General features: G+C 41.9%; 1 protein-coding gene across 8 annotated transcripts in view; it reads right to left on the bottom strand.

Annotated features, from left to right (window-relative positions):
• The window catches only part of FNIP2 (folliculin interacting protein 2), a 51,146-nt gene extending 34,112 nt beyond the window's left edge, over positions 1 to 17,034 (bottom strand). For 2 of the 8 annotated variants that reach the window (XR_010615772.1, XM_065693635.1), the window contains exon 1: positions 190 to 570. Coding sequence is in view for 6 of the 8 variants with exons in the window: in XM_065693635.1 (XP_065549707.1) it covers positions 190 to 374 (185 nt within the window). In the remaining 2 variants the exon portion in view is untranslated. Of the gene's footprint in view, positions 1 to 189; positions 572 to 16,265; positions 16,323 to 16,775 lie in introns of those variants that run through there. The other 6 variants (XM_065693619.1, XM_065693645.1, XM_065693655.1 and 3 more) reach the window with 5 other exon arrangements.
• Positions 17,035 to 18,639: the final 1,605 nt, after the last annotated feature.

The following is an 18,639-nucleotide window of genomic DNA, read 5'->3' as shown; positions in this document are numbered from 1 at the left end:
TGAGTTTCAAATAACAGTGGAATCTTTCTGGAGTTTCAGTCACCGTCACAATCAAGAATGAGCTTCTAACAGAACTTTACCAATTATTTACAAAAGAGTCTTTCAGGCACATGATCATAAATCTAACATCAACTAAAAACATCCATTCTCTGTCAAAAATTATATATATTGAAAAAGTCACATCCATACCTGTCTTGCAGCAATCTAGTCACTTTGCTCACACAGCTGACACTTCGGTCTCTCAAAGATTTTCTAATCCTTTCATCCAAATTGGTACAAGAGAAATAATTTCCAAGTTGTACATCGCTGTTGTTTCTTGCTTTTTCTATCTGTCCCTCTGTGCCATTTGTAGCTTTTGGTGTACCCCCACACATTTTCTTTTGCTACAAATCTTCTTGTAAAGGTCCCTCAAAGAAACTAAATACCCACTGAAGAGACACAGTCTCAAGCAGATTTCTTTACTATAGATCAACCATTAACAATGGTAATTTATCATCGGCTTTCTTCCCTATACAAAAGCACAGTCTGCTGCAATTCCTGTTACGAGAAAAAAATGCAAAGAGATCTTCAGATATTCTATAAGCCATTAATGCGGAAGACAGCTGTAGCTAACGTACTGCTGTGATTATTCCAGACAGAGGAGTAGACATGACTTTCAAGTTTCAAAAGCCACCGTAGACTTGCTCTTGCTGCTGTTAGGGTTTTTCCTACCAAGCCTGGCTCAAAGCTGTAGCAGATACAACAGCTAATATTGACTTTAACTATGTTTGTTTCCTGGTATGTGATTTAGGTAGCTGGCAATTATGTAGTCACAAGACTGAACCATATGGCCTCCTAAAAAAAAAAAAAAAAAGGCATAGTTGCTTTTGCAGTGACTCGCCCTTAGTTGCAAGGTTGTTCTAACACCAGCTACAACACCCTGTTAATGGCCCTCATGTGAGCAAGTGTCATCTGACAACCCCTAGCAACCTCATATAGCTTAGGAGTAAATAAGCATCTGCCATCATCGCCATATGGTTATCAGTTTAAAGAAATGACGAACACCAAGAAGCACACTAGGTACCCTGTGCTGTAATGCTTTTACTTTTAAGGGCAAACAGTATTTACACTTGGCCAAGAACCTGAAGCTACTATTTGGAAAAGTATTTTTTTTTTTTAAAGTAGAAGGTAAAAAAGCAACCAAAAGAAGTCTGTCACAGACATCAAGCTGGTTGATGAGAATTTATAGTCATGTCCTTATTAAAACAATTTAATGGCAGTAACTATGACAAAAACATCTAATAAAATATTCCTGACCAAGAAAATACAAGTTTTTAAATAGAACGAAGTAAGCTGACATTTTGTTCAGGCTTGGGTAATTCCACTGCAGAACAAAGCCTTCTTCCCATCCCCGCTTTAAAAAAAAAAAAGTTATGCATACATGTCTGCTCATAATTCATGTTTTACACAGCTTCCCCCTTACCAGTAAAATTCTAGACATTTTAATATGACAGCCGTAGCGTTACTTCCCTTCCAGATTAAAAAGGGAAAATAACTTCGCTAATGGTCACCCAGGAATAGAGCAGTAGAGTTAGAAAACACAGATTTCAAAACCCAGTGCTACGTGCTACCTGCTAAATGGCACAGCACCCTTCTTAAAAGGATTTTGTAATCTCAGTAAACCTCAACCTCTAAACACTGGACAAAAGTCAAGCAGAAAACTAGAGCAAGGTTAGGTTGAACAACTTGTTCAGCTGCAAAGGGAAGCCCACAGGAATATAACAATAAAAAAAGCTCAGTTTCAATTCCGAGAGTAATGACAAGTACTAGATCACAATCACTCCTCCCCACAAGCAAGGGAAACAAGTGAAAAGCTCTGGCCTGTTCTCAAGTTATCCAAACGATCTAGGAGAGGGTGACTCCTACCCTTCACCTCACTGAGGAGAACTACTTTAAACATCAGTGTTCCCAGTCACCTTTGAAGTGCAAATGAAACACATCGCTAATAGCCAGGTTCCTAGACTTAGGACTAAGATCAGCAACTGAAAGCCTTTACTTAGTCCTGTCTTTCCCCCAAACAGAAAAAAACCCAACCCAGAAACCACCAAAACAAAATCCTGAAACATTCAGTTAAATGACCACAGTATCGGATTCACATTATACACTAGGACTGGGAACTCCTGTAAACTCACTAAATAGACGTGTTTCACAACACTGCCTCATCTGTAGATGAAGTCATCTGCGGAATACTGTAAATCCCAAAATACCTGGGGAATTACCACTGAAAACCCACAAAACAGATTCTGGAAAACAAACAAACAAGAAAACAACAATAAAAAGCAAGTGTGCACCCACACATAGAAAACACCCCAAACACCCTGAGTCCAAGAAGTAGGTAATAGAGAAAATGGAAGAAAGTGTCCTGCTCTCCAGATACAATCCTCTGGGAAGCAGAGTTCAATCACTTTTTCTAGGCTATGTGACAGCATGTCACCTGCTCTTGTTTGTAGGTCATTTCCTGCCCTTCATCTCCACTGCAAGACAATTGCTGAAATTATTTCAACTTAAGGTAATACTTCAGGAAGAAAATGTGGGGTGGGGGAAGAGGAAATATATATTATGGACTTTGCTAATTAAGACTAATTTTCTATATAAGTTACAGCTGTCCAATAAAGCACTGTTTTCACATCTAACAGAACACTTGCAGAGCCCCCCTGTATGGTTTTATTTTCCAAACAGCTTTTAGAAGCAGGCTACAGAAGCATAGGAAGACAAAGTTTGAATCATACCTGCTGTTTCAATGAGCATTTGTTTTTGCAAAACACACTTAGCAAAACTGATACACAAAAAATGCCTTCAACCCAGACATTCAGAATGAGTGCCAAAACACATGTTTAAAGGTGAAGTGGAATCTATTTTGGATAGCTTAATGACAAATTTCCCTCTTTAGTCTGTTGAATAGCTTATGTAGAAGATGTGGGTTCCATTCCTTCGTCCCAGTTTGAAGCGTTTAACCGGCATTGCTCCTCCTAAGACCTTGGATATGGAAGAGTTGTGCTAATGCCACACCACATTCTTTTTCCACAATTGTTTAAAGTAGTCCTAATATGGTAAAGAACTATTAACCTCAGATGAACCACCTTGTTCAAGCATGATACATAGTTACTAGTTTCACACAAGTTAGGCGGGATACATTGCAGATTAGTCATGCAACAAGTGAAGGAACATGTTATTTGCAGCACTTCTCTCAATCCAGTTTTTCTGAAAGAGTTCTGGCAAAGTAAAATAAAGTTATTTATTTCAGATCACAGAAAAAAGTCTTATTTATTTTTTTTAAGATAATTCTGTATGTTACTGTATGACAAGCAAAACAATGTTGGATACTTCTGTTCACTGAAAAGTTAGAATTCCACAAACCCCCTGTTTAGGGAAGGAAAATATACCGGATTTTTGCAAGGTTGGAAGCGTTTTTTCATCCTCTTTGTTGCTAGAAAGCAATACCACCACACACATGCACAAAAAAAAAAAAAAAAAAGACCACAAAAACCACATGCACCTGAGAGAGGCAAACAAACAGATCTATACAAGTTAAAGTCACCTTAAACCGCACACATCAGCTTTCCTCAAACATCAAGAGCAACCTATTAAACTAGTGTTTCACAACTCAGTCAACTGTTGTAAGGTTGGATTCATTGTTCATTGGCTTATCTACAAGTCAGAAGTTTGGGAGCTGGTTTCATACAGTGTCTCAGCGATAATGTAAAACAGTGTTTAATAAAAAAGTGTTTGAAGTAGCACCATAAACAGCACAAAGACAGTGCTCTCAGTTGCTAGCCCCAGAAACTGAATTCCTCATTAGCACTGAGAACAGCTCAAGAGTAGTAACTGCACAAAAATTTGCATATATTTGTGTTTTACCATTAAGAAAAGTGTGTTTATTTTTGTTAAATTAGGACTTTGAAAAAAGAAAGGTGAAGTGTGCAATTATGTTAGTACCCTAGATCCACCACCTCATCCTTTCCTCAGTACAGAAAGCCTTGTTTAGTCTCAATGAACTTTTCCCCTTCCATCCCACTTTCCCCCTGAACCCCCAACAGCTCCTAACAGCTAGGAGAGCTCAATTCATCTAAATTAAGTCAAACATGTTGCAGAAATTTTCTCATAGCACTCATCTTTGTAATTTTAAAGAACTGAAGGTTTACTTATTAATTTAGCTCTCCTCAGGCTTTGGTGTTTGCAGTTGTTTTTTTCCCTGTTTATCTTTTTAAAGGCATCTCCTGTAACCAACTTCCAGCTTCCACTGGAGCCAAACAGGCTGAGCCAAACGGCAGCAGCCGCGGCGCTTGGTCCAGCATCTCTGCAAAGCGCCGGGGTGCAGGCCGCCTGGCCAGCAGGGCCACCCCACCTCCTTTGGCAGCAATGCCGGGCCTCAGCTTGAATGCATCATTCCCATGTCACTTGTTCCAGCAGCACCATGTGACTGGGCCAGCATCCAGGAGCACAGCTACTAAATACAGACACTGCCAAGGCACGTCTGAGAACTGCCTCGGCCAGAAAGTGAGATGAATAGAAATCTTTTATCCTACCAGCTTTACTGCCTCTGCATTTCCCCACCTTCCCTTGAACAGAAGGAAGAACCACATGTTGCACATCTGAAGAATTTTGACCAATAACACAAGCAAAATGTAGTATCTGTAATACTACTGCATTTCAAAGCTGTATGAAAGTACTGATGGATCTCGGTTCCTGCGTAAATGAGCAGGCCAGCACAGACATCACCACCACACCTTAGGGGCGGTATCCTAAGGCATGGGTTTGGTTACCTGCTCTTTCCTGTTCCTTCTCCATCTTCTCTAAAGCCCTATTTTTTTTTATTATTATTTAATAAGAAAAAGTCCATATGCAGCTGACAAGCTTCTTTTCAAAGGAGCAGTTTCAAACATGAAAATTAAAAATTACAAACTCCAATATTATTGATTAGATATTATGTCAGTTGGCATTTACATATATTTACAGACATAAGAACAACATTTGGTGTTCAACATCTCCCCCATTTTTTTTTTTATAGTTAACTGGAAAATAAGCTTTTGCTGAAAGACACACAAATATCTTCTCTCAAAGTAACTAAAACCACCCATACATTAACACAAACAATTTCTTGACATATTTCCTCCACTCCTGCTATGAAAAGGCTACGTTCACAGGAGAGCTTTGTAAACTTCAGAGGATATGGCATTCTCTCTCAACCTCTACAGTCAAGTAAGTTTAGGGTACTCCCTCCAGGGATGTAGAGGGCATTGCAAATCCCCTCCTCACCCTTGTTCTGAACACGCACTCCCACAGCACAGGAGAATGCTCTCAAGCAGGGCTAGAGGCAAACGCTACCCAGGGACCCCATGCCTGTCTTTTATGAGAAAGTGCTTCAGAGAGGGCCAGTTGTAACTAACTCTGAAGTGCGTATTCAGCAGCATGACTTCAGTAAAACAGACTGAAAATTATCTGGTTCTATGTGCATCCTTCCATATTCATAATATGTGAAATCAAACACATCAGATGTGGCTCTCTAGCAGTGCTCAGAGCTGAAGTGGCCCAGGATTTTTTGACCACCTAACATAACCAGTTACGAAGGACTTACCAATGTTATGTTAAGCTGCTGTAAAAACAAGACATTTTCTGATTCGCTCAAAATAGTGACTGTTATTGAAAAGGCAGTCTGCAATATTCAGGAAGGGAATGAAGGAAAGCTACGTACATTGAATATTTGTGAAAATTTACTGATTTATCCAACTGGCAAGGATATGGTAAAGAACACATACACAAGAAGCCATGCTTGATCACCCAAATGCTGCTATAGCATTAACAGCAAAGTCCATTGCCTCTGTCTAGATGAATGCCAGGAAATCCTGACTTAGATTGAATGAAGAGATAACAAACGGACATAACATCAGCTCCGGCATTTTTCACCAGTTATAGCCAAAAATATGTTTTGTTCCTCTTGCTGTTATGATAATTTGTCTATTCCATTCAAAACGCTTTCCTTAACCCTCTCTGATATATAGCATGGAAGGTAGCTTTCCAGTAACTTGCACCGAACCTTGAAGGCTTACATACATTATTTTCAAGTATCATTGGAAGGAGAAAGAAGAGCCATGTCTCAGGACCCCATACGGAAGATCAGCATAATTAGATCACTCATACCATAATAACTTCTCAGTGAGAAAGACTACATACAAAACCAACCAACCAAACCACAGTCCTGCAGCTGACTGGCATGGGCAAACCTAATCTTGCTGCAAGACACTAAGCAAGAGAGTTATGCTCTGTTTACCAGCAATTACATAGGACTTTGAATGCCTAAATAGTCATTAAGTTACGAAATAGCCTCCTCCCTAAAGCAGGCCAACCGCTCTAACTGCTCGCATAAGATCCTAAACATTTTCTAACAAATACTGGTATTTTATTAGACCTAAAAGTTTACACAGCCAGGTTTATACATAATTACAGTTGACCACACCCAGTAACATGCCAAGATTTGGCTGCCAAGCAGCAGTCCAGCAATCATGAAATACCTGGACAATAAAAGTCACAGAAAAAGAGCCAGTTGCAACCTTGTCATGCAATAGGAAAAATGCTTCACACACTGAAGATTCAGTGATAGAAACAAACTAAAATGTCAGTCAGCAAGTTTATGTAGCAATTATCTGTTTAGACAAATTAGGAACCGTCTTCCTCATGAGAAGGTAAGAATTGGTGAAGAAGTTCTTTCCATGTTCCCCAGTAAAACACTGCATAAGAATTTATAATAGACCCGACTCTCTTCCGCAATGAAATCTACCAGAGCAGACTCACTGGAAGTCTTCTTAATTACAGATTCAGGTCAACTTCATTAAAAAACAAACAAAACTCTCACTTTCCTTTCTAGTCAAAACAGGCCCCAAGGATACAACTCAAATGAAGTCTATACTCTATCCAACTTTTAATGCTTCCATAATGCAAACGTAAAGCCATTGCTTCAATTAGATTTCTAGTTCACATTCCAACATCAGATTTCAATACAAATATGCAATTATTTAAGCGCTAAACAAAGTTTAATTCAGAGATTAAAGTTATATTTGACATTCCACCCAGGCTGATTTTGCTTAAAAACAAAGAAATCAGGCAGATGTCATATCAATTTGTACAGAGGTTCAATGAGTTAACTGATTATTCCGAAAAAAAACATGTCTGCTACAAAAAACAATGTTTTGTTCTCATTTTCCTCCCCATTGCATACCTACTCCTGGACCCATTATCCAGTTCAGCTATACATAGGCATTTTATAGCAACCATGTGTCACCAAGTCACAAAAAAAAGCTAGTTTTTAAATACACATTATTTTCCTAGTTCCATTCAAAAGCACACCCTAACATTCCTGTCTGTAAGCCTGAACACAGGAACTTCTGAACACAAGAAGTTTAGTACCCAAACGAAGCTGTAGTCTGATCTAATCCACAGTGGATGGCCAACATATCAGGTGTTATTTATCCACTCTAGAACTTGGAAGCATATGGGAGAACATCTAGCGCTCAGCAAGCATGCTTTATATCTATAGCCAGATGTAAAATATTTTTCTAATCAGAGATGGTTAATTTATCCAATTCTAACTTGAAGTGATTTAGAAACTCTTCTAACAGTTGGTAAGGCAGAGGTTGGCACTCCTGAAGCTGCTTCAACCAGCTATCATGTGAGAGCAACCTTCCTCCAGGCTAAAAGCCAAGATTAAGTAAGAACTCAGATGCATGTCACTACAGTTGTCTGCCAAGTGAACTGGTTATCAATTCACAGCTCTTTATTCCAACTGCCTCAACACAGCTGAGGACAAGAACACATGAGCCCTCTGTAACCATTTCAGCATGCAACCTGACAGCTTCACACAAACTACTGCAAGAGCTGGTTCTGTACCTTTACAAACACATGAACAAGAAAGGCTCAAACACTCTGCTCTATCAGCACTATCATGGAAGTGACAAACGTCCAGCCAATAACCAATTTCAGCAAAGCATAGGAGAATGCAATAGCATTTTGCACCATTGCTGCCATCTGCCAAGACAAGAGCCTTAACACACACAAACCCCACTGCTGTACAGTTGAGGAAACTGGTTTCTACACTTAATATGCTCCTTCCTTGTTGCCTGCAGTAGAAGTTACCAATCTTCCTTTCCAGCAGGTTAACAGGTCTCTGCTCAGCTTGTTTAACTCAGTCATGTTAAGCAAGCCAGGATTTCAGAAGCAGAAGACCCATGACCTTTCTTGTAGTAGGATTTGTCACAAGAATCACAACACATTTTAGACTGCAAGTTAGGGAACTGAGGGTTCAATATGAAGATTTTAGGTCATTTTGTGGGAACATGAAAGGAAAGGCAAGAAGAGATGACAGATACGAGCACTCAACTGATTAGCAATAGCCGAACGAGCTCTTGCGTCCACACAGAACAGAAGACACAAAAATTTGTCTGAACATAAACTAATTCCTTTGAGCTGCATATTTTTAAAAACTTCAGTAACAGTCTTTCTCAGATCACAAAGGGCTTTAACATTACAACATTATACTAAGATCTGTAAGGTGATCCACATTAGGAGAAAGAATATCAATTTAAGAATAACCTGCTTATAACTATGTATTTACCAGTTTGCAGATCATGCTCTCTGTGGTTTCCTTCAAAACCGTCTTCTAATGGACTCTGCTCAGATTTTCTGTGCATTCAGAGACCCAGCCCCAAAAGCTGAGCAATTTCAGGTGTTGGATAATATCCAGACTCAGAATTCAGCGCAAAGACTCAGAATTCAGCGCAAAGACTCAGAATTCAGCGCAAAGACTCAGAATTCAGCGCAAAGACTCAGAATCTAGAGTACTGAGTTCATTCAAGCCAGTTTTCTTTCATAGAAGTCAGTAAATTTACTAACAATAAAATCTAAGAGTTACTGTCAGAATCTTCCCGACTTAATTATAAAATACTAGAGTGTTCAAATTAGAAATCTGAAAGCCTTAATACCAAATTCAGCCTGTTAGCACCTCTGTTAGAAAAGTAAATATTCTCAAATTGTTTACTTTAAACAGCTGATTTCATGAGCACGTGTGAAACTCCAGTGAGCACCTTGAAGGAGAAAAGTTGAAGTGCATTGCAGGGCCCTGAGAGCAAGCTGCAGAGAAAGCTCCACACTGATTCAGCAATTACATCACACATGGCTCAAGTTTCACTTCAGCACAGTCTACGGAAGGAAAATCATGAGTCAGTTTTAGCAGCAGCAAGTGTGATGTAAAGCCCTCATGCTCATTTATCTGTGCAATTCAAAGAATCTCACCAATATCCAGGAAGCGTGCTGACTGATAACACAAATTTGGGTAAGGAGAAAAAAAAATAAAAATAAAGGAACAAAACCACCCATATTTGCCCTAATTGTAGTGGGGAAGGCACAGGCACCATTAATGAAACTTCTAAGCTAGTCCTCTCGGTGCCTCAGAAGAATGCTTTGTCTTGCAGCCTGCACAGGAGATTGTCTTGTGACCTCAATCTTGAATACAGGAAAATGACACTACTACAGTATTTGAGCAACAAATGCATACAAATAGGGCAAACGGAGTGAGGCAAGAAAGGCAGCAAGCACAGTTAAGGCAAGGAGAAAGTAGGACGGAGAACCACCTGAGCCAGCCTGCAGATTAACAAGTAGAGGCAGAGCACACAGAGGAGCTGATTCATGACAGGCAAAGGTGAACAGCCACGTCCATGCCTGTTAGTCAGATCGGTAATAATCTGACACTGCGCAAAGTGCATGCAAAGGTGCAGACATCTGCTGTCCTCATACAAGAGGTACCCAATTCAAAGTCCTCCTTTTCGCACTTACTCTCTCTAGCAAGCCTGTTAACCACCATCCTACAGAACTTCATTCCTCATCTTCTGCCTAACAATTGTACCCATGGAAACCTTCACATAGCAAATACTGATAATTAGAGTAGCATAAGAACATTCTTCTTGCAACACTGTCTAGCAGCATGCAAGACAACAGCGTGCTCTTACATCAAGAGTGTACTTGGTAGAAACAACTGTTGACAAATATAAAACACATGGCTCTAAAATTGACTCTTCAGAAACCATGCCTGAACATCACTAAGATGCAAAGTAGATTACAGATGAAAGCACACAATTGTCAGTGTCAGCAGGAATACCTAAAGGAAAGGGTATGTCACCAAGCTTTGCAGCATATGTAGTCAGTATTAATCCAAAGAATTGTGTTCACAAAAGTCCTCACAGCAGCTTCAATATTACTGAAATGCCAGAACCAGTAATAAACTGCCTTTATGAAAACAATTACTGCATTTTCTAGCCCCTTTGACCCCAGCTATGTTGTCACATCTACGCTCTCTGGGCTTTTAGCTTGTTGTTACTCACTGTTCAGACCAAAGCTACAGATAAAGGCCACTACCATGTACTAAAACACCTACATCCCACAACAGTCATCATGTCATCCTATTTTGACAATGATTACAGCTTTTTTGTCAAACCTCTTCCACCCTTCTTTCTTCTCAAGTTCTAATAAAGCTATTCTGCTACTTCAAATAAGCCCACCTAAGTTACAAAGTTTACATAAGTTTGTATGAAGCCAACCTCTACTGACTACAGCTCTGCATCAGCTTTTAAAAAGTCTGTCTATGAATTACGCTTTTATGAATGAATGTCCATACTTTTCAGCCCCAAGCAGCTCTATTTTCTCACATCAATCCATTTATGTCAACAGACAAGTATTTTCCTATAGCATTAGCATCACTGCTTTAGAGTGTATTCTGCTTCAAGATGTGCTTCTGACAAGGGAAGGCAGCTCCAAGACTTTCTGTCACTACTATTCCCAAATCACTTTCTACTGAGCGTAGTACACTGTAGAGTACTCACCCAGCTCTGGACATGTAAATGGCAAAACTACCCCAAGTATAAGGAAACAAGCACCTGCTATCCAACTGCGCAACAATTTAAATGTTAGATGTGTGGGGAAATAACACTTCTAGCTGGTTATGCCACATGGAGAAGTTACTTGTAAAACAGAAATAAGATACCCCCCTGGCAAAACCAATTTGATCAAACAAGAAGGTATCTTTTAATGGAATTAATAACCAAAGTACGTCCATCCTTCTCAGCACACATCAATAGCTTATGCATTTCCACACAGTTTTTTTTAAGCCATATGGGAAGGCAAATGGGTGTCTCTTGCAATTTTAAGAGAGAATGAGTTAGTCCCAAAGCAAAGCTAGAGGAAACCAACAGGTTGTTCAGTGACAGAAGTGCAGAAATGTGTAGGGGAGGGAAAATCCAAACAACTTAAACAGAAGAATGGCACTGGTTCCTGTAAAGCTCAAAAGCTGTAGGTCTTGGAATTTGCTTGTTTTCCTTAAAAACAGCTAAAGGCTGGAAATGTGGTTTCTACCATACTTTCAATCACTTCCTCTCTAAGCTGTTTTCTTGACACTGCAATAAATCTCTGCAGAACTTACTCCTTACTGACTGAAGAAAGGCTAATGTGAGAGCAGATGTATTACACTGCAGCTTAAGGCTCACCTTCAGCTGTCAGTGAAGAGACATGCGGCTTAGACTTGCTGTTTCAACTTCCCTGTCCCCATGCTCAGATCTGGCCCTGGGCTACATTGCCCTTTGTACAGCATATAAAGTAATGCTTTTTCTTCCAAATACTTTTTGAAGGGTTTACAGCCAGATGTTTAATGATATTTCCATGTATGAAAATGCACGAGTGCTCAGTAGTGTTACTGCTGTGTGGATGCCTACAAAGCCGCAAGAAGCTCAAGAGAAGCCCTATTAGGCTACAAGAATTTGCTGAGGAGTGTTTCATTCTAACAAAGATATAACTGACAAGCAAGCAGACTCAAAGCTCACTACCGCTTTCTTTCCTTTTTCAGAAGGTGGAACATTGCCAGGCTGGTAATAAATGCTGTGAAATAATGCTTAGCAAATAGGATCTCACCAAGCATTTCAGTGCTATGACCAAAGGAATTACTAGTATCAGCTGCCAAACAAATGATCTCATATACCAAAGCTAACAAACTGTTACCAGATAGATATCCTGCATTTACAACATGACATCCGCTCCATTATAGACACCAGAAGGAGCAGCTGATACTCAAAGCTGAAGAAACAGCCCATTTGCAAGTTTCAAACACAGCTGAAATAACACAACCTTTTTTTTTTTTTATAGAATCCATATAAAATGAAGTTATTCCCTGTTTTACAACACTCCTTCACTAAACATACCAATACCAAAGAAATTTCATCGGAGGTTGCAAAGCAGAAATTACACATTCAGCAGTAAAAACACTGCCTTCCAGAAACCAAGGTATTTCTTTCCACTCTTACATCCCTGGATAAAGGCATGTCATTAAAAAAAAAGTAAAAATCAAAGACCAAAATTAGTGTGAAGCCTGAGCCCTCAGTTTAAGGGTAATGTCAATCTTTCATGTTGAAAGGCTCAGAAATACACTGACATGAAGTCTCATTCTATAGTCAGGTAAACACAATTACAGTGTCATGGTTTAAACCCAGCCACTAAGTACCAGGCAGCCACTCACTCACTCCCCTCCTTTCCATGCTGGGGGATGGGGAAAAGAATCAGAACAATATAAAAATCCACGGATTTGGATAAGAACAGCTTAATAATTGAAATTAAGTAAAAACACAATAATAGAAATAATACCAACAATAAACAATACAGATAATAATAATAGGAAGAAAAAAAAGTGTAAAAATGAAAATGTAGAAAACACAAATGATGCACAGTGCAAGTGCTCACCACCTGCTGACCGATAGCCAGCCCGACCCAAGCAGCGATCTGGGCCTTCCAGGTAACTTCCACCAGTTTATATACAGGGCATGATGTGCTGTGGTATGGAATATCTCTTTGGCTAGTTTGGGTCTGGTGTCCTGTCTCTGCTCCTTCCGCGCTTCTTGTGCCCCTCCTCACTGGCAGAGCATGGACTGAAAAGTCCTTGATCCAGGTAAGCATTACTTACCAACAACTAAAACATCTGTGCGTTATCAGCACTGTTCTCAAACTAAAGCAGAAACATAGCACTGCACCAGCTGCTAGGAATGAAAAATAACTGTTACAGCTGAAACCAGGACACAGAAGAACTGCTATAAATTTAAGTACAATCAAACTACCTGCAACCTATATCCATTTCCTTAAAGCTACCACCCAGCACCTTAGTAAAATACATGCTTAGCACTTGAGACACTCTAGTCTTGAGATACTGCATGCTTATAAAATATTTTAATTAATCCCTAAAATTAAACATTCGTGGGGAGTAGGATGCTTTATTTTTGCATTAATAGATACCATTCTGCTGAGCACATAATCCTGATAGCATCCCCAAAACCTGTAGAAACTACTCTATATCAATCTTGTAGGGCAAGTAACATTTGATAAGGAAATAAGAAATATTAGGGGAATTTAGCCACATAAATACACATTTCTGACCAAGTATTTTAGATTTTCTCAGTGTTAGAGGCTACAAAGAAATACATTGAACTACAGTCACCCACACGCCTCTGTTGAAAGGTGTGTGTGTATACATATGTATTTGTATGTGTGCATTATACACTTACATACACAAACACACATATAGGTATTTTCAGTTAAAGGAAGCAAAAAAGCAGTAGTAATTTAAATCAGAAACTGAAGATCTGTGTATAAAACTGCTTAGAACAAATACAATATCATGTCACTAATACCCATCTGTTCTCCAGCTGGTTTAAAATTTCTCTTAAAAAAAAAAAAAATTAAGATATTCTACAAGCCTAACTACAACCACTTCATATTTTCATTATTTTGAAGGAGGTGCAGGCCAGTAAAAAGTCCTAGTATCTAAATAGCCCTATATTAACATCTACACCTCATATTTACTTTCTCCTCACCCAGCACATAAGGCTTGTGTTTATATGAACACAGCCCAACAAGACAAGAACCACAGTGCTAAGGACCTATTAACTGGTTCTAAGGACCTGACACCCACACTGTGGGTTTTACCTTGGTGCTAAGGACCCGACCCACCACACTGGAGTATTACTTCTGACCAGCCGTAGTCTGGTCCCAGGAACTGAATGCCCATTAGTAGCTGGAGCACACCTTCTAATTATTTCATTCATTTCATTTCAACAGGAATCAAGTTTACATACTGAAGCCACTTGGCTACATAGGCCAAAGTATAGTAAGCAGAGACAATTGAGAGGTTTTCTTTAAAAGAGCACTCCTAATCCAAATTAAGATGTTAATGCTCATGTACAATTTCCTGTGGCTTCACATTCAGCTATAGGCACCATGTCTCTCTTTGAGGCTGTGCCAGCTAATCCCAATAAACAACATGAACCTCAGAGCTTGCTGTTTTCTTCAGAACCAAAGAGAGGAAGCAGCACCAACATTTGGTCAAGATGTCAAAGCAGAGAAGGCAACGAAACAACTGCCTGCAGAACTTGTTACAGGCAAACCTCAAGCCTGGTTGATGGCCCTTTGTAACAGAATTTCTCCTGGTGTTCCTGGGAAGACTGGAAAATTTAAAGCTTCCTACCAGCATACTCAAGAAAAGCTGTCAAATTTATTTATTTGAGTTGTTATTATCTACTAAAAAGACTGTTGGCAATTTTGCTATTGTAAGGATGGTGCTTGAATACACTTAACCTTTCAAGAGTTCCATAACAATTCAAAGTCCAAGGATACAGACTGCTACTGGTCTTACAGGGCCACTCAAGAGAGCTATATACAGGAAGACATACTGAATGTAGAGGAGGACCTCACTAACCCAAAGAGAGGAAATAAAACTGACTAAAATCCCTAAAAAAATAAGCTTGCCATTAGATCAGAAAATGATCCTGCCACTTAGCCTCTAAAAGTGACCAGCAGCATATGCTTTAAACAGAAGCTACCAAGTCTTTGATTTTACTTAAATCCAATCACATCTCTCCATTCAGAGATTACTGTTCAACAGAAAGTCTATTACAAACACTACAGAACAGCTTCCAAGACCCAGTAAATATGCTCCTGCAGGTTATCAACATAACAAGAAAGAAAAAGAATTGCAACATATTCAGAGGTCATAAGGAAGAAGTTTAACACAGTATTAACAGGTGTTAAAAACCCCAGCATATGCAAAATGCTTCAAATAACTATAATAAATTTGCAAAAAACCCCAAAAAACAAACCAACAAACAAACCAGAGAGCAAGGGAATAGGGGGGAAATAGTGGGATAAAAATAGTGATCAGTTCCTACAATAGTATTTTAATTATAACACAGTTTTTTGAAGTATCACATCATTAGATGTTATTCAAACTAAAAACCAAGTGTTGAATATCTTACCTAAGGAATGGGAAGAAGAAAATTTATACAATCACAAAATACTCCAGATGGAGCAATCCTACTGATTTTAATGGGGGGACACGACACACTGTACAAGGAATCTGCCTTCATGGAGATCCTTGACAAATCTGAAAATCCTAAAACTAGAACTTGCAGCATTGCTCTCTGATATAGAGTACTCGGTAAGATTTGAAGTATAAGGCAAAATGTTAGTTAGTCAGGAATTGTTACTCAGTTTAAATGTGGAAAATATGTTTTCTCTCAGTTAAAGAGACTATTTAAGTCACAAAGAAAGTGCTACAGAAAGTAGCAAGCACAGCACACAGACTATAGCCTCCTGAAATTCACCAGCCCTGTTCTCTGATACGAATGCAGCACTAGCACTGTGACTACCACTATGAGGAATTGCCTCATAACCCAAATATCTTAATGCCATTTTGCTGTCACTCCATTTTTCACCAAGATCTTCCAGCTTTGGCCAAGCATATGGCCATGGCCCACACAGACCATCTTCGAAATAATAAAGGGCTCCATGATTGTCATCTTTTGTACTTGGCACTATGTGGATCAACATAATTTCCACTCTTCTCCCTCTCTTACCATTCTTACAGTTTCAGTTTAGAAAGCCCACATTCCAATTCAACCCCATATACTATCTGATCACAAGATCCGTCAACTCATGCCAAACAGAAAAACAGACACAGAGGTTACTGGACACGCATGCGATGGTCACTGTGCTCACCAGAGCCAGTTTGGTCTTGTGAGCAGAACAGATGCTAAAAGTAACAAAGCCCCAAACCAAAATGCTGCTCTCGTGGGCTGAGAAAACAGTAATAATTCAGTATTATGTAAAGACTGCATATTCAAGCCCTGAAGTGGCAAGTGGCTAGATCTCACCTTTAAGTATTTGCCCTATCGCGAGCAGGCAGAGCAGTGGAAGGTGCCCGGTGCTCAGCGGGTCATCAGACTAGGCACGTGTATCTAGGTCACAACAATTAAGCCATTTTTGTTTTTTCCATGTCGCTGATGAGCGAGACCTGAGCACGAGTTACCACAGCAATCCCGTACAAACGCCAGGTAAGAGAAGGCCTGGCGCCTCCGCCCGGTGTCCCCCACTGAGCGACCCCGACCGCGAGCGTGACTTCCAGCTCAGACATAAAATGGCTGAGAGATGCACAGAGGGGAAAGGCAGAAGGAGCCGCCCCACCACCACCCGGGGTGCTCCCTCCTCGCGGGTCGCTCCCCCAGCCCCTGCGGAAACTTCGCGGCGGGAGTCCCGGAGGGCAGCGGCCCCCCAGCCTGGCGGCAGGGGACAGCAATACCCTCAGCCGCGCTCTCGCGGCGGCCCCCGAGGCCCGTGTGCAGGCGCTCCGGCGAGCCTGGACCCGCCCTGCCCCCGCCGCTCACCTGAAGGCGGGCCCCTCCCCCGGAGCGCGGCCATGGGGGGCCGCCGCTCCACCGCCCCTTTTGTTGAACAGCTTCTGGAGCAGGGTAGGGGCCATGCTGCTGCCGCCGTCCTGCCCGGCGGGGGCCCCACCGCGCGTCTCGCAGCGGTTCAGCGGGCGGCGAGCGGCGGCGGCCGCATCCCCGCCGCCGCGGAGCCGCCCAGCATTGCGCGGAGGCGAGGCGAGGGGAAGCGAGGTGAGGCGACCGGAGCGCCGCGCCGCTCAGCTGCGCCGCTCCCGGCGGCCGCCCGTCAGCTGACCGAGGGCCCGGGCCCGCCCCCCGCGGCCGCCCGGCGGCGCTGCCCGCTGCCCGCCCGCTGCCCGCCCGCCGGACGGGGCACGACACCACTCAGCACAGCCGCGACGGCAGCGGGGACAGAGTGCGCGAACGCGCCGCGCCCCTCGAGCGTCCCCCATTGGCTGCGCGGCGCTCCCTGCCCCGCCCCCAGCACGTGGTAAGGCGCAGGAGGCCCGCTTAAAGGGACAGCGCCCGCCTCGCTCTGCGGTGTGGAGGTTGGAGGCGTTGGCGGGGGCGGTGCTGGGGGGGGCCCGTGCAGTGCCCATGCGAGTACAGCGGGCGCTGATTCGTGTATCCGCAGTAGTAAGCAGCCGAGTACACACACGTAACGAGTGTGACCAGCAGGTCGAAGGGGGTGACTGTACCGCTCTGCTCTTGTGAGACCCCACCTGAAGCACTGTGTGCAGTGCTGGTGTCCTCGACCATAAAAAGGACATGGAACTGTTGGAACAAGTCCAGAGGAGGGCCACGAGGATGATCAGGGGACTGGAGCACCTCCCGTATGAAGACAGGCTGGGGAAGTTGGGGCTGTTCAGCCTGGAGAAGGCTGCATGGAGACCTCATAGCAGCCTTCCAGTATCTGAAGGGGGCCTATAGGGATGCTGGGGAGGGACTCTTCATCAGGGACTGTAGTGACAGGACAAGGGGTAACGGGTTAAAACTTAAACAGGGAAAATTCAGGAAGAAGTTCTTTACTGTGAGGGTTGTGAGGCACTGGAGCAGGTTGCCCAAAAAAGTGTTGAATGCTCCACCCCTGTCAGTGTTCAAGGCCAGGTTGGATGGGGCAACCTGGTCTAGTGGAAGATGTCCCTGCCCATGGCAAAGGGGTTGGAACTAGATGAGCTTTAAGGTCCTTTTCGATCCAAACCATTATGATTCTTTTATTAAGGTAGCACTGCTTGGAAGGTGCCTATTTTTACTGATTTCTCTATAATGATCTATTTCATTCACAAAATAATTAAATAATGCTAAAGTACTAGGGGATGTGTGTGTCATTTGGAGCTTTGTTTAATTTGGGGGGAAGGTTTGTGTGCTTTTTCCCAGCAGCAGGACAACACCACCATGCAACCACCAAGAGAATCCGACTCTAAATGCTCTGTTTTAACCAGGTAGGTAGCAGAATTATGACAGCTTCCTGTTCTTTCAGAAAACTTGGAGACATGACATGGAGAATGGCGATCATGGCAATAGTTGTAACAGACTATTACAATAGCTGACTGCAGACTCAACATCCAGTAGCCGCAGAAGAGGTGGAGAACATGCTGGTGCTTTGGAACAAGCCTTTCCATGGTTGGAAAAGCTGATTTCTCTCTAAAATAAAAATCAAAAGATGACTTTCTGCTGGCCTGATAATCTGATCAGCTGCTCCCTCTGTGACTCCAGCTTGAATCCTGTAGTGCTCAGCTGACCCTGTCTCGAGGTCTATTCTCAGAAGGCATTGCCATTTTGAAGAGTCTCAGCCACTTCATCTGTGAGATGGAATACCCAGTGTAAACCTTTCAGCTTGGGTATTCTTGCAGCTTTTGAT

The sequence above is a fragment of the Lathamus discolor genome, chromosome 1, assembly GCF_037157495.1.
Source record: "Lathamus discolor isolate bLatDis1 chromosome 1, bLatDis1.hap1, whole genome shotgun sequence".
In the NCBI taxonomy this organism is placed as follows: Eukaryota; Metazoa; Chordata; class Aves; order Psittaciformes; family Psittacidae; genus Lathamus; species Lathamus discolor.
The sequence above is the reverse complement of the archived record's forward strand: the minus strand, read 5'-3'. Positions and strand labels throughout refer to the sequence as shown.